At 42.0% G+C, this 16646-nt stretch overlaps 1 protein-coding gene across 1 annotated transcript; it reads left to right on the forward strand.

Moving 5' to 3' along the window:
- Positions 1 to 7676: 7676 nt before the first annotated feature.
- LOC138448079 (olfactory receptor 226-like) lies at positions 7677 to 15535 on the forward strand. Its single transcript, XM_069604638.1, has 2 exons — positions 7677 to 7826; positions 14906 to 15535. The coding sequence occupies exons 1-2, from the start codon at positions 7677 to 7679 to the stop codon at positions 15533 to 15535; spliced, it is 780 nt and encodes a 259-aa protein (XP_069460739.1).
- Positions 15536 to 16646: the final 1111 nt, after the last annotated feature.

A 16646-nucleotide genomic window follows, 5' to 3' on the forward strand; every position in this document is an offset into this window, starting at 1 on the left:
TGGTGGAGGCTGCCCCTGGTGGCGGGGGGGTGGGGGTGGTGGGAGACATGGGTGGGGGCCTGGTGGAGGCTGCCCCTGGTGGCGGGGGGTGGGGGTGGTGGGAGACATGGGTGGGGGCTTGGTGGAGGCTGCCCCTGGTGGCGGGGGAGTGGGGTTGATAGGGGACATGAGTGGGGGCCTGGTGGAGGCTGCCCCTGCACTGCTGGGGGGTGGGGTGGTGGGAGACATGGGTGGGGGCCTGGTGGAGGCTGCCCCTGGTGGCTGGGGGGTGGGGGTGGTGGGAGACATGAGTTGGGGCCTGGTGGAGGCTGCCCCTGGTGGCTGGGGGGTGGGGGTGGTGGGAGACATGAGTTGGGGCCTGGTGGAGGCTGCCCCTGGTGGCTGGGGGGTGGGGGTGGTGTGAGACATGGGTGGGGGCCTGGTGGAGGCTGCCCCTGGTGGCGGGGGGGTGGGGGTGGTGGGAGACATGGGTGGGGGCCTGGTAGAGGCTGCCCCTGGTGGCAGGGGAGTGGGGGTGATAGGGGACATGAGTGGGGGCCTGGTGGAGGCTGCCCCTGTACTGCTGGGGGGTGGGGGTGGTGGGAGACATGGGTGGGGGCCTGGTGGAGGCTGCCCCTGGTGGCGGGGGGGTGGGGGTGGTGGGAGACATGGGTGGGGGCCTGGTGGAGGGTGCCCCTGGTGGCGGGGGGGTGGGGGTGGTGGGAGACATGGGTGGGGGCCTGGTGGAGGCTGCCCCTGCACTGCTGGGGGGTGGGGGTGCAGGGGGACATGAGCAGGTGTGCAGGGTAATCCCCTGTTTTGTGGGCTGCCTGCAGGGGCCGTGGAGGGTGTACAGGGAACACCTGTGAGGAGCCACCCAGCCTAATCGCGTGTGTGACTTCCCACGCACCCCTGTAATACACGTACCCAGCCAAATCGCGTGTGATAATTCCCGCGCACCCCTGTAATACACGTACCTGGCCAAATCGCATGTGAGAATTCCCGCGCACCCCTGTAACACACGTACCCAGCCGAATCGCGTGTGAAACTTCCTGTGTACCCCTGTAATACACGTACCCAGCCAAATCGTGTGTGATAATTCCCGCGTACCCCTGTGATACACGTGCCCTGCCTAATCGCGTGTAGAACCTCACGCGTACCCCTGTAATACACGTACCCTGGCCAATCACGTGTTAAACTTCCCGCGTACCCCTGTAATACACGTACCCTGGCTAATCGCGTGTATAACTTCACGCGTACCCCTGATATGCACGTTACCCGCTTGGCGTTCCTTGTTTGGCAGCCCTGTAAACTGGTCCAGGGTTAGCGCAGCCCTTTGCGATGATTTAGCGATTTTGATGGCTTTTCCTTGCGCAAGGGCGTTCTTGGGGGCGTTACTGGCGCTGCTGCAGGGTCGCTGCGATACTCTGCGCCACGGCTGGTTTGGGAGCCTAAAATCCATGAATACGCTGTGCGCGGAAATCGGTTTTAGCGCACGTGCCTGGCGCAGACAATCGCACGCGGACACTCTGCGCTAGCCGCTTGCGACACTTTTCTGCGAAATTCTATGAATTACCCTGTGAGTTGTTTGTGGATATTTTATTTCTCTACTTAGATTAAAAAGGTTTACAACAAAAATGTGAAAAGTTAGGACTGAGCAAGGCAGTAATCGCCAATCAATGCCATACTGGTCTCTCTTAGTAACAGAGGAACATTAACGTAAACCATGCGTTCTGATATTAGGAATTCATAAGTCACACTTTATATTTTATAATATATAAATGAAGCACTGGAACAAATTCCTTAAGGACAGTCATGACAAGAAGGCATGTTCTGAGAGCATTTTGATGTCAAGGAAAATGGCCATTTCTTATTTTTGTTTAACCTCTGGAGTAGTGAGCTGCAGTTGTGGGGTGCAAGGGGGTGAAATTACGGATATGGAACTCAGTGACATGCTGTTGAAGGGTCGGATTGAGTAAGGCTTGTGACTGCAGGGTGTGATTGGAGTGGAAGGAATACAACGAGATAGAGTTGGCCAGGTAGAGGCAACATGACAGATTCCAAGAATGGTGTTAAATACTAGGAGGAGTTGTGTAAAGAAAGAAAAGCCCCCCACAGAGATTTAGATGCATGAATCAGGTGGGAGGTGTAGAAGAGACACAAAGGAGGTTGCAGAAAATGTGAATGGCAAAGAATAAAATTGCATTGAGGGGGAAGCAGGAGAGAGGAAGAGCCACGAGGAGGCCATAGCCGTAGACAAAACAGCAAAGGCTCAGAGTGTAGATCACTGGTTTAGTAGAGTGGTAAGTGAGGTGAGTACAGATCTTGAGGATATACAGCGTATTTAGGCTTCCTACTATGGAAAAGAAGCTAATGAATTGCTGGAGATTTCAATGGATATCAAAGACAAGCCCAAGTTTGGGAACTACTAACAGCTGTGATGAGGAGATCATTGAGAAAGGATAGGGTGAGAGGAAGAAGGGGAGGCATTTCAACCTCTGAGGTGGATGACTTCTGTCCTGGAAGATCTCAGAATGAGTCACCTAAATACATCAAGTGTTGGATTGTAGAGTTCAATATGTTATGCTATGTAACTGGGATGTGTACTTGACACCACAGCCATTTGCATGGTCTACAGTCGTTTTTTGCTGGGTCTGATGAGTGTGGGGTGAGAGGGAAAAGGCAAGAAAGCTTTTGAGTGGTCTTGATGCAAGCTGAAAAGCCCAGTCTGGGGGAGAATTTGTCAAGGTTCTATGTATGGAGCTTAGAGACATTTGTGTTCAGACAGGAGAACCTATGTGCCATATTGTAAGGTTGCTTTGCCTGGGCTCTTGTATGGAGGTTGTTTTGTAAGTGCAGTGTTTTTTGTGTTTGGAGTCTTTTGGGAGAAATGATGAAGAGCTGGGTATGAGTCACCTAGTTGGTCTGCCTGTACTGTGTTTGAGTGCTGAAGTGGAAATGTGAGTGGGTAGGCGTAGCATAATTTTGTATAGATGTCTCAATACACATAACACTTTAGTGCGAATCATATTTGCAGCCACATCATAGGTTTGATTATATTGCAGTGCAGGAAGACAGCATTGCACTCCCCAGTTGTTCTGCAGGAGCTCAATCAGTGAACATAAATCAAGAATCAGGACCAGTCTTTGCAGGAGGGTTTATATCCCCTACATTTCTTTAGCTCCTCGGTCTATAGATTCAGCGCCTCTGCCTCTTGTCTGCACATTTTGGAAGACTACTTTCCTGTGGTCCCAGGCCCTACGTGTGCTTGCACAGGTCCCAGTCCCTACGTGTGCTTGCACATCGGGGTTTGGCAATGGCAGAAGTAGACGTTGTAAAGACATTTTCCTCCAGGATGTCCGACTGCTGAGCTTCTCTACAGCTTGGCTCTTCTTTCCCTTTGACATTGCCTTGTCTTTGGATCAGTGCTCTACATCATGCTCACATCTACCTGCTCGACGAGTTGTGAGAGTATTGTGTTTAAGGATGTCGCTACATTAACTTCTTAACTGACCACTCCTGCTTCTTCTTCACTTCCCTCTGCTTTTAATTTTTGTGCTTCTCTTTCTTAATCTCCTTCTCTTACTCCACAACTGTTCTATCAACCACCCCGAGAATACTCCTCCTCCTCAACTATCCTTCCAACCCCCACCTTAATATCCTCCCTAAAAAACATCTCAACTTATCCTCTGTTTTTGCCTCCAACATCTTCCCAAAATCACCCTTCCTGTTCTCCTCTGTTATGACACCAGGATCCTCCATGACCAGTTGCCCTTGCACTGCCTCTGCGCCGCTGAACCACTTAGGCACTGTATCTGCAACCTTACAGTCTCTCGACTATCTGTACTTATGATCCACCTCCCAGCAGCACTTACGAGTTCCCTTGCACACTCTCCTCTCCCCACCCCCTGGCACTTCTCCCCCTCGATCCCCATTGCACTTGCACAATCTGAATGACACAAGGCCTAGTAAGATCCTTGTTTTTGTCCTTCTTCTGTCTTCCCTTCCTTTGCTTGTCATGCTTAGAAACACTTGTGTACAGGCACGTTATAAATGACATCATATCATGTCATATTACCTTCAACCCCCTTCTTAATATACTGCTTCACCTCTCTGAATCTGAACATCTCCTCTGCACGTCTTCCTTCCTAGGCCACCTCTCTCCAGCCTCCTTCCTCCTCTGACACAATTTCCTTTAGGCTCCATCTCCCGTTAAAGCTCTCCTTCACCTCCAAACTCCCATTCTGCCTCTTACCAGCGATGCACTTTGGAATTCCGTCTCCCTGATGTGCTGGCCCCAATATAGAATGTACTCTGCATGGATTCACTCTCATTGGCTAAATGGGGTCAAGTGATCCATATGACAGCCCTTTTCTACTAAAGAGAACATTGTTTATATTGATTTTAAACAGAATGAAACTACTAACTAAATTAATCAATACATTACAACATGTACTTCTAAACATGCACAGTTTCAATATAGATACCTTTTTAAACTTCTGTAATGGTGAATGGATACACATAAGCAGCACCGATCCATACTTCAATGAAGAAGCTTATACACAAGAACAAAAAACAACTGCCATAGACAATAATGGTTGAGGGTATGAAATGGTGGCACAAACCATTATGGCAAAAGAAACCCTTATAGATAAAAACTTTGAACCAAATACTCCTTGAACCCAAACAAAGCGTCTGGTGTACAAATGGGCATTCAGCTCAATGTGTAATGTACGCCAACAATCCTTAAAAGCTTTACAGCAATTCCTCAATTACTATGTAATACTAACAAACAAAACAAAATTGAAAACTTTACAAACCATAGACCCATGTCCAGTGTGCAGCCACACTGGTCTGCAAGGACATTCATTAGCCTGGATTTTAGGAACTGCTTGCAAAAGCACTTTTCTCCTCATCAAAATGTTAGCAACACAACCATTCTACTATTCATAATCATGTGCATCAACCATACTATGCAAAAAATCCTGCTTTAGAACTGCAAACGTTAAATAATATTCTCGTACATGGAACAGCCAAAGAACTCCTTCAAGAAATGGAACACATTCAACATAAATATTTTGGAACTGAAGGTGACTTAAAGAATTTTATTCCTTCAGAAATATTGCTGAAAACCTCATAAACACCAACATCCTAATGAAGACTTGCAAAAAAGAAATAGCTAAGTTTCAAAACGCATCTGCTGAAATACCAGACCAAATATGTTGTTGCAGAACATTTTATAAAAAGAGAACACAAATAGTAGATCTAGCTTAGACCATAGAAGACAATGAAGAATCCTAATGGTTCCAACTAGCTTCATATCTAACAGCAGAAGATAAATACAAAATAGCTAGCCTCACAGGAGTGTGCAGGTACTGCAACACAAAGCTTGACAATAACCAAATGCCATCATGTGCTATCACTAATAACTTAGAAATATTCCCACTTGCAAAAGCTCTCCAACAGCTTAACTTGTACGAGAGCTTATAATACAAACAGTGTACCCATTTCAAGCTCTATTATATCTTCAAACAAAATCAGCCAAATTACCTCCACGCGAGCGACAAATGGGAAATTGTGGCATAGTAGTGTATTTACCATTCAATCTAAAAGAAAATGTTCAAACTCTAGGACTACAAAGGCAAATCGATCATTCTTTGATTGTGCCAATAACAGACAACAACATTTGGCAACAACTAGTTAACCTAAACAAAGTTATACAAGCCCTACAATATCTAAAAGAAAACAATGCATACTACAAAGATATTGACATAGAGGAAAACTTAACAGAAACCACTCACATTTTTAAAGAGTGACCAGAAACTGGACAATTTGAATGTGTAGATCCTGTTACAGCAGCCACAATTTTAGACCAGTATACAATTCACCCACAGCACTCCAAAGGCACAATTGATGATGCATTAGAAACATCATCAAGCAAAGGGTTCCCCAATGAGCATATGGGAAAAAAAGGTAGAAGCACGTTCCTTTCCTCTACTCTTTCCTACAGGAAAAGGAGGGAGATATGATGAAAGTTCCACACAAATGAGTGCGTCAGAATATTGTTCTTAACAAATTACACCAGATCCAGGCAACATGCTGAATACATTTTCCAACTCTGCTTCGAATATGAACTAGCAACTCTATGTTATTGAGTTGCACACATATTAAAAACAGGCTCTAACTTTTTAAACAGATACGCTACCCAACTGCTTAAAAAAATAAAAGAGAAAGATTAAGTTTTTGCGGTCAAGGATCACACATCTCTTGGCAAACATGTGTGGTACAAAAGAATACTGGTTCTGACGTCATGCTGATGTACGTAGTATGCAAAGAAACCTAGTCCCACCCACATGGTTTGTTACTTTAAGTTGTGCAGAGTACGCATCGCTTGACTTACGCAGTACGAACCTAAATAAAGATGGAATAGACATAAACACACCAGGAGAGCTCTGTCCTCTTGACCCTGTAAATGTATCAAGATACTTTCAACATTGCTTCAGAGCCATGCTGCATTTTAACTGCAATAAATCTACCCCTCCTCTCAGAGAAGTGTGGCACTTCTTTTGGAGAATAGTATATCTATTCAGAGGTGCACCACTCATCCACACGCTTTTGTAGATAAAAGGTACTCCAAAACGTGTTCATGATTTTGACGCCACTGTTTTAAAGTTTATTGAAAAATATGTTTATTGAAAAATACAAAACCTACGACATCCCATCATAAACCAGAGATAGCGACTTACATACACAAGTGTTACGCTTCCAAAACATAATGTGGCAAATACTGCCAACGTAGATATAAAAACAAAAGCAAATACTATACCAAATGTCACTTTAACTTCCCTAGACCAGTGTGCGAAAAAGTAAATAGCTTGATGTCTTCTGCTAAAAACGGCATAAAAGTCAAATCCCCTAAAAATACATACAACATTAAAAGGGAAGAAGTATCCAAGTACATGAATGCTTACAATGCAATCATCGCCCTCTTGTGGAATGTAAATATAGCCATTCAATACATTGCAGACAATTCCACTGCAGTTGCAAGTTATGTCATAGCCTATTTCACCAAATCTGAGAAAGCAGACCTAAAAGACCTTTGGGATGACATATCACCTGACAAAGCACTATCACATAAATTGTACAGTTTCAGAATGAAAATGCCCTCCATAGAGAATTCTACTGACCGTTTAACAGGTACAGCCTTATATGGCAGATCTGAGCACATTGCCTGGTTGAACTTGGACCGGCCTATCCTGAGAAAGAGTATTATAATCATACCAAGAGATAGAAAACATAGCCACAAATGATCCAACAGCCAGGACATTTTGAAAAAAACAATTTACTTGACACATACTACCCAAACAGAAGGACTGCTTTGGAAAACATTTGTCTGTACGACATTGCCCAAAACTAGACCAACACAAACAATGTCACACCAAATGAGACAACTGAGAAACATTCCATTTCAACTTGTGAAGGAAGCCTAGTGAAACTAACCAAACACAGTCTAATTAATTGTAATGTTATCATTTAAAACTCCACAACCTAGAGAACCACATTACATGGCCCTACTCCAACTTTTGAAACCTTGGCGAAAAGAAAAATAATTGTTAGGTGACTATAACTCATTTGAAGCTGCATTTAAAGCAACTTAAAGCAGTATAACAAATCGTAATTTCAAACAATCAAAACAAATGTTGGACAGTGAAGGCCAACAAGAGGAAGACATTGCAGCTCAGCTAGACAAAGACAATCCTTATGGCAGTCAACCTTCCCTTACAGGAAGCCAAGACCCACTTGGAGAATCCCTCATTCTAAATGAGGCAGAAATAGCCATGACTGAGGTAGAAAATACCATGTATCAATATGAACAATCTGACTCAAAGACTTGTCAGTTCTGGTATCTCAACTAAAAGATGAACAACTCACTATTTATCTAAAAGTCACTCAAGAAATTGAGCATGGTTTTAAAATTGAAACTAAAACCTGCACCTATAGAAATTATAAAACTCTGCTCTTGTATGTAATTGGTGAATCTGGTTCCAGCCAAACATTCTTAATTAAAATAATCAGCAAATGTCTACAAAACGTAACAAAAAACAACCTTTCAGCTGTTGTAACAGCCCCCACAGGCATAGCAGCATACAACATAGGAGGTGTAACTTTACACTGACCACTGCTCTTCCTAGTAGAACACCAACACAAATTAGAATACTACAAATTGTCAGCAAAATCAGATACTGAGGCATGCAGTATTCTGAAACAAATGAAAGTGCTCCTGGTAGATGAAGTAAGCATGGTGTCCAACCTTATGTTGGTTTTAATTCATCTCAGAATGCAAGAAGTTCTAAAAACCAATTACAGGGAACTGTTTTGAGGAAAACATGTTATTGTTTTCGGAGACCTTCTACAGTTAACGCCAGTGAAAGGACAAACTATTTTCAAAGCATTAGGACACAAAGAATGCCTCAAGAATGATACAAAGTATTACTCTCTGCAGCATTGGAAAACCTAAATCTGTGGCAACATTTTCACTGCAGAGAACTAACTAAAAAACATGTGCCAGTCAGCAGACCTCACATATGCTAACATTTAAAAAAGCATTAGAACTAGACTGCTTACTAAAGATGGAAAATTAATCTTAAATAGTAGACTTATCCATAGACTAAATGGGCAAAGCACATCTGCTCCTGATGTCATAATCAATTAACTCATCAAAATCTAAAATGTATGCCCTTAATGCCAACTCTTGCAAGCTTTAGTCAATTGAATGAGACAATGTTGAAAAAAGAAATGCAACCCATACTGCATATGACCTACACAGAAAAACTAGAATTGCACGGCATGACACTTCCTCTGTGTCAACAAGCAACAGCATGACTAAATAGCTTAGGAAAATGTATCTCCAACACAGCTGAATTGGAGAAAATATTAACTTTGTGTCTGAACTGCAGAGTAATTCTAAAACGTAACCTTGATGTAAAACAAGACTTAGTCAATGGAGCAATTGGTACAGGTGTTGACTTCCAAACATATCCATTGACAAACTTGCAATTGGCTGAACAAAAGGATGTGTCCTTCTTTTCAAAGACTTGGACGTACGCAGAGAATACTTTTCTCTGTCACTTGCATTGCTGTCACTATTCACAGATCACAATGTCTAACCCTAGATCAAGCATTGATTGACATTGGCAGGACAGTCTTTAAAGAAAGTATGATTTACATAGAACGTTCATGTCTGCGTACACTCAATGGTCTATTCCTAGTTAACTTTGATGCAAAGTCAATGCTGACATTCCTTGCATCCTGGAATATAACAGGCTACAGGCTATGAACACTATGCACCCCCATCTAAATATATAATATAAACAGAAGCCATATCAGATTTCCCATAAATACCACTGAAAAACAACCTACTCCTGCATTAAACAATACAACCACAAAACTGTCTAGTACCAAGTCAAGTTCACATCCATCAGAAAAGAAAAGCACAAATGTGTCTTCTCCACAAAGATCTGCAGGCCCATCCAATGATTCATAAACAGAACTCTCTGGTTCATTTAAATTTACAAACACAACTGGAGTAGCTTGTTGTGCTAATGTAACAATGCACATTCGCTTTCAATTGCCAACAATTGTTCACAACATTTACTTAAATGGCTCAGACCTGTTGTGTTTGCAAATGCTCATTCTTCACAGAAATACCACAAATAATCCTGACAAAACTTACAGTGTCTCAGGTATTAAACAAGAATTGGACTACTATGCAGGAATGGTAAAATGTACCATAGACACACAAAACTATCCTCAAGAAGTCCTAATGTACATACTACAAGTAATGGAAATCAATAACATCCCTATGAATTAATTCTTCCAGATTTCACATGTAGAAGTATACATGCACTCTCTGCAACCATTCTTCCCAAGACCACATCCCTAATGAACAATTTCTATATGTATCCATACCAAATTGTGAATCCATTCCATTTCACCAGCTTCTGCAGAATGCAAATCACGGCACATTATGCCCTTTTTGCAAATCAGACAATCGTTCCACCATACAAATAAACTCACACAGCCAATATGTCAAACTAATGCTTCTTAGGTACAATACAGATGGTACAAAACATAACTGTACGCTTACAGGCTTCACACATCGCCAAGCATCTCTTGGAAAGAAAACCTTCACAACAGCGCATATAATATACCACACTGGTGCTGCAACTACTTCAGGGCACTACACTGCATATGTGAGAAAAAAAAGATGGTTATTTGAATGCAATGATACCTCTGTTACCCCCCAAACATAGGTCACCAGCAAATTTAACAAATGCGTACTTAATATTCTTTTAACCCAAATATCGTCACTAAACTATAGAACAATTAACAGTTAGAATACGCCATCAGGTATCTAAATACATCCATAATACTGCAAGAACACTTTTCAAAGTCAATCTAGTTAGAATACACCAATAGGTATCCAACTACTTCAAAGACACCATTCATTGCCAAGCACTTCAAATACGCTATCTGTACTGTTATATGACAAAACATCTTCTGACCTCTAATGTAGTTACAATACACCAAGAGGTATCTAACTATGTCAATCATTCACTTAATTACAACATGCTTCAAACAAGCATACTATCACCCTTACACTCACATAACTGTAATCCTTTTTTTAAATATCCAGTACACATCTTTTCCCAAGTGACTCAATGATTATGTAATGTCAAAACAACCGCTGTGTGTGTCATACACTAATGTTGTAGCAAACAAAGAACTTAAAATGTACTGTTTATGAGGGCCTAAAAAATAAATTGTATATTGAAAACTGTATACTACTATAGCATTTTAATTATCATGCTTAACCAATTTTACTGTTTTTTTTTCACAGAAAAGAAACCAGAGATGTCAGATTCATGACGCTACAGCACTAAGTGGCCACAGCAATCTTAATCAACTACACGTTCTGTGAGCACTATCCTCATTTGTACTATAATCATAAGTACTGTATACAATTCAATTACATAATTCCTCCATATTACAAACACTTTGTACTCTCACTACATTACCTACAATTACTTAACACATATTCCTACTTTGGTGATTCTGGCCATACTCCTATTATATTACCTATAATTACAATACACGTATTACTACTGTGGTGATTGTATTCAGTGCACAGATTCTTGGGGGCATGGCCTGGGCTCCCCAGAATCTGGCCACAGACCACAACACAATTAACTGTATAACAAGTACATATCATACACGGTACACTAATAAAACTCCCCTCACCACCCTTGCAATCAAAATGATGTCCACGGACACTGAAATTGACCACCGATCTGGTGGCATTTCCAAACTCTTTTTTCACCTATATAAACAGCTCCACATTACCTTAATTCCACTTCCCTTCCCTTCCCTTTATACACCCTTTTCCATCCATCAAATAACCCCAAATGTCTTTTCCAAGCCACCCGTTAACTGCAATGACCGTGAACTACCGCAGTGTTTGCGGACAACTCTGTCCCGGCCCGGTCTTTTCAAACCTACAAAAACAACCCTATATAATCTTTTGTCCACTAACCCATCCTTCCCAGCCCCTCTTTGCACCACCAAATTCCCCAATTTGTGTTTTCCAGACGTTTTTCCCACTGCAACAGCTACGGCTGTCCATTGATCTAACATGGCGGGTGCTTCCAAAAATATGATGCACCTCACGCTTTTCACCATCCAATCAGCAGGTGTGTCCAATGTCTGTGGATATCACATTGGCCCCTGGGCCAATAGGAGGCCTGTCGACAGACCAGACAAGGAAGTGAGTCCATGGACCAAACCCAGATATCACTCTTTTCTTTTGTACCTACTTTTTGGTCATTAAATATAAAATGACTCTATTGATTTACACCAAATATACAAAAGCATGCTTTTGGGGCCATCCCGCCACTCCTGCAACAAATTTGTTGAAAATCTGCCCAGCGGTTTGGCTTGTAGACATGAGAAAATCTTTGTTTTCATTACGTCTATGGGGGAAAAAACACAATTTGGTACCCCCCCTATAACTTTGACCTCTGTGACAAAACTGCACCAAATTACACAGGATCCATCTGATGGGCTACATACTTTCTTTTCAAAGTTCCATGAGGATTCCTTCAGAGGGGGCGAATGTTATAAGCCACTCAAAATTGTTCTTCCAATCGGTTGAGCAGATTATCCATGACTAAAGGGACTCTACCACAGCCCCTGTAATACATTATTATGATGGTGCAACGTGTGGTGCTTGTTGATTGTTGATTGTTGTCTCTCCTTTTACTACCAGGACAGAGGCATCACCAACTTCCACCAACCCTCCAAATTACACAGCTCTTCCGTGGTGCGCATTGCAAGAAATGTGTGTTTGCCCAAATGTAGGGAATTCGTTTATAACCACTTCTCTGTTGCTATTTCTTTTATTTGAGGATCCTTAGCCAGGCTTTATTCTGCACTAGGCACACTATGTAAACTGAATAATCCACGCAACAACAGACCAACACACCGACTTTCACAATTATGCCCGCAGGCACTTTTATATTAATTAATCAAACCAAAGAAAATGTATGCAGCAAAGAGACATCAGAGTTACATTCTCACTAAACACATGCAAGAAACAGGAAGAAAACCATGTAAACACAGCTTTGCAAAAAGACAGTTTACATTAGTCATCAGTAAATTTATAGTTACAGTTATATTGGCATACTATTAAACACCCTTGATAACCCCCACCCAAGACAGTGATTTATCTTTCTCTTAAGCAAAACAAGCTACATATTAGCAAACTTGGCAAAAGACCTACAATCTTTATGCGCAACCTTGGAAGTATAACTGACACATTTTAGCACTCCTCCAACACTCCCCCATTCACTAGAAGTTACCATTTGCACATGAGCAAACACATTTGTCTTTCGGTACCTCAAGAACATGAGTCCTTGCCTATTTGTGGTCAATTTGACACTTCACTAATTAGACTGTGTATTTCTTTTTTCTAACACTTATACTCACCAAGAGTTTGGTATCTGAAGGCTCTGTCTGCACTGGCAAACATTTATTTTTTCATGGCTGCTCTCTCTCACTTCCACAATCTTGTGCCTCCAGGATTACAGCAAGCTCTCAGCCATCTCACGATTCCCATCTGTAGCACTCCTCTTTCTGCCCAGCCTACTGCTGCACAGCTCAAACCAGCAAGCCAGCGACCGTTCCAACCGCCTTAATTTTCGTTTTTCTACTTTTCCTCCTTTCTCTGTCCTTGCTCTGTGCATGTCCAACCGTCTCCCTCCTTTCCTCAGATTTTAAGCTCATTTTCGTTGACCACCCATATATTTTTGATATATTCTTTTTGTTTCTCCATCCATTCTTGGATACCATTGTGATGTTATGGATGATGCTTCTGTTCAGTTGCCACCCAACATTTAGCCAACACGCCCATTAAATTGCCAGGCTTTTCTGGATTTTTTGACGAGACCTTTACACAATAATGTTGCCCTACACGGCACCAAGCTGGGATGAATTGTGAAACAAAACATTGTTTTTGTTTCCTGACTTAAACCAGCTTGAACAATGACATTGTTCTTTCTAGAGTTCATTCTGCTGTCTCACTGTGCTTTGAATCCAGCATCTGCAAGTCCAACTGCTTTTTGTATTTATTTCCTAAGATAATATCTCAGCGTGATTGTTCATGCACCTAGAGCCTGCAACAGAGCCTATGGCCTGAGCAAACGCACACTGGGCCAGTTTTATTACTAATGCAGGTAGTACTTCAATGAGTTGGTATTGTTAGCAGTGTTAGTAGTTAGTCATGTTAAGGTTGTAAGCACCCTGCATTATGCTATACTATGCTGTACATCTGTTACAGTTCTCCGCTTGGTCTCCCTACATAATTCTACCGTAAAGCGCATCCCAATAGTAGTGTTAACCAATATGTTGGAGTAAACAGTTATACAGGGTAATAGATACATGGCTTGAACCTGAAACTTGCTTTGTAATGTTACTAACTGCACATGTGTGCAGCTAAATGCAAACTCACACTTGGGAAGATCCATGTCTTTGCCTTATGTATGCATGTTAGACATTTTCGGAGCTAGATGTGTTTCATTAAAGAGACGTTGTCAGTGGAGCAGCCTGGATGTTTGTGGAAACCTTAAATTCATCATAGATACCCTTGAGAACATGTATATTTCCTATCAATTATGGAGACCTACTCTCCCCCGATCTTCCCTTGTGCCTGAATATTTGTCTAGGGTATTATGTTCCGGGTAGTGTTTGTAATATAGAATTCAAGCTACTGTCAATTTTAATGCAATTCATTTAGTTATGATCATAATAGACTGTGTACGTTGCACAATTCTGATGGAATGAAGTGTAGTGTAAACTTGACTTTTAAGATAAGTGTGTAATGCTGTAAATATGATGTTTATGAAACAGTATGCACAGTTATTAGCTGCAAATAATCGAGATGGAATAATTGTTCAGATCTTATTATCAGGCATGTGTAGAAATGTGCATTCCTAACTCTGAACCAACTCTCATCTAACACGCATCTCTAATTCCTACTATTAATGTATGCCCTTTTTAATTTTCTTGAACAGAAGACAAACATGGCTGCCACAGGATGTTCAAAGAATGCAACACATGTGGAAGAATTCCTTCTCGTGGGACTGCACATTCTTCCAGAGTTGAAGCAGTTTTTCTTTGGCATATTCCTAATGATTTATGTGCTCACTCTTGCTGGTAACGGCCTTATTGTGGTTACAGTTTCTGCTAGCAATCATCTTCACTCTCCGATGTTCTATCTTCTAAGTAATATGCCACTAGTACTGCTCCCAGCATGCTCTCAGGCATTTTAGCTGATGGCAGTAGCATCTCGTTTGCTGGATGTCTCATGTAGTTCTACTTCTTTACGTGTTTCGCCACCATTGAGTGTTTTCTTTTGACAGTGATGGCTTATGACAGATACATTGCCATATGTTTCCCATTACATTACACCACCCTCATTGACCAAAGACAGTGCCTGAAGCTCACATCCATTGCCTGGTCGGGAGGCTTCATGCTGCCCTTGGTAACACTCATCTTGCGTTGCCGATTACAACTCTCAGGTGAAAAACTGATCAACCACTTCTTCTGTGAGTTTGCACCCCTCCTCAAAGCTACCTGCTCCGACACCTCCTTCATAGAAGTCTATGTTTTTTTCATCTCCTTTGTTATTCTCTTAGTGCCGTTTATCCTTATCATCATGTCGTATGCGTACATCATGTCTGCCATCCTTAAAATCCCATCAGCCACTGGGAGACATAAGGCCTTCTCCACCTGCAGTTCTCACCGCACAGTGGTCAGTGCCTACTTTGGATCAATCATTGCCATCTATGCAACACCAACGACAGAGAGCTCCCGTAACCTGAGCAAAGTCTTATCAGTGGTGTACTCTGCAAAAACACCACTGCTTAACCCTATCATATGCACCCTCAGAAACAAGGAAATCAGGGCAGCCTGGAGGAAAGCTTTCCATAAGACACCTTGATTGGAAGAATGTCAGGAATGCATGAATGAATGGATGCACATTTTCCAGCGAAAGTATTGCCTTTGAAATTGAAAGAAATAATTGTATTAAAATCTGCCAAAGGTTCTGTCCTATCAAGTGACATTAAATCATGTAATGATCTGATAACATTAGTTTCCTATAAGTATGGTGTATTATGGTATATCCCAGACGCTAACGAATAAACCAGGAAAGGGAATTTTACTAGTGAGATGCTGACTAAAACGTAGCAAATCTTAGCTGTGAAAAGGAAAACCCACATTGCATTTTGCTATGTATTTAGCGGAGGAGTGGGTAGGAGCAATGAAATCATTGTGGGAGTCCTTAAGAAGTTTGTGGTAGACTCTGGACACAGCTGTGACTTGTTCTGATGGTTCACAGATATACCCCTTCTTTGGCCTCCCTTAAGATTACATATGATCAGATGACAGGAAAGAAAGCCAAGCCATTATCAGGCCACTCCAGATCATACATTTCCCAACTACACTCCCAATCATACTTCCCATAAAATGATCAGGAACACAATAGGCGACACACAGCCCGGTCCACAAGTATAGGCTGGTTTATCAGTGAATGCCATGCCAAAAATGGCAAGTGAGAGCTTGTAAGTGCTTCACAAATGGAAATGGTCCACAAGTAATCAGGTTCTACAATTCTAGGATCCCGCTGGGCAAAAGGCACATCCGTTGCTCTAGACTACGGGACGTAACATGATTGGCAGTTCTTGCGTGATCACTAATTATTGGTGATCATCTTAGTTTCAGAGCCTATGTGAGGGCCTGCTTCTTTTGTGCCTGTGATTGGGGTTAATCCTGGATCGGTTAACATAATACTTGAACCCATCAGCAGAATTTATTTGGATCTCTGACAGTGGACCTTTTCTGATTCTTCTTCTTATAAGAAGCCTTCTTCTAGAATTTCGTGAACTTCACCAAGCCCTTTCTATACCATTGCTGTGACTCAGGAATGAAAAATGATTTCACTTAACGTTCAGTAGCAAACCAATTTAAAAGGGGATTGAATGAACGTTCAATCAGCACATTACACAGCCACATTAGTGGCTGTGTAGTTATGGTTAAGTTGCTGTTTCCAT

The sequence above is a fragment of the Ambystoma mexicanum genome, chromosome 1p, assembly GCF_040938575.1.
Source record: "Ambystoma mexicanum isolate Mex_15411 chromosome 1p, UKY_AmexF1_1, whole genome shotgun sequence".
Classification (NCBI taxonomy): Eukaryota; Metazoa; Chordata; class Amphibia; order Caudata; family Ambystomatidae; genus Ambystoma; species Ambystoma mexicanum.

Coding starts and splice junctions, on each gene's coding strand:
- LOC138448079 (XM_069604638.1), top strand. CDS start 7,677: ATGTTGGACAGTGAAGGCCAACAAGAGGAAGACATTGCAGCTCAGCTA. Junction 7,827..14,905: donor CAGAAATAGCCATGACTGAG/GTAGAAAATACC, acceptor TGTCTCATGTAG/TTCTACTTCTTTACGTGTTT.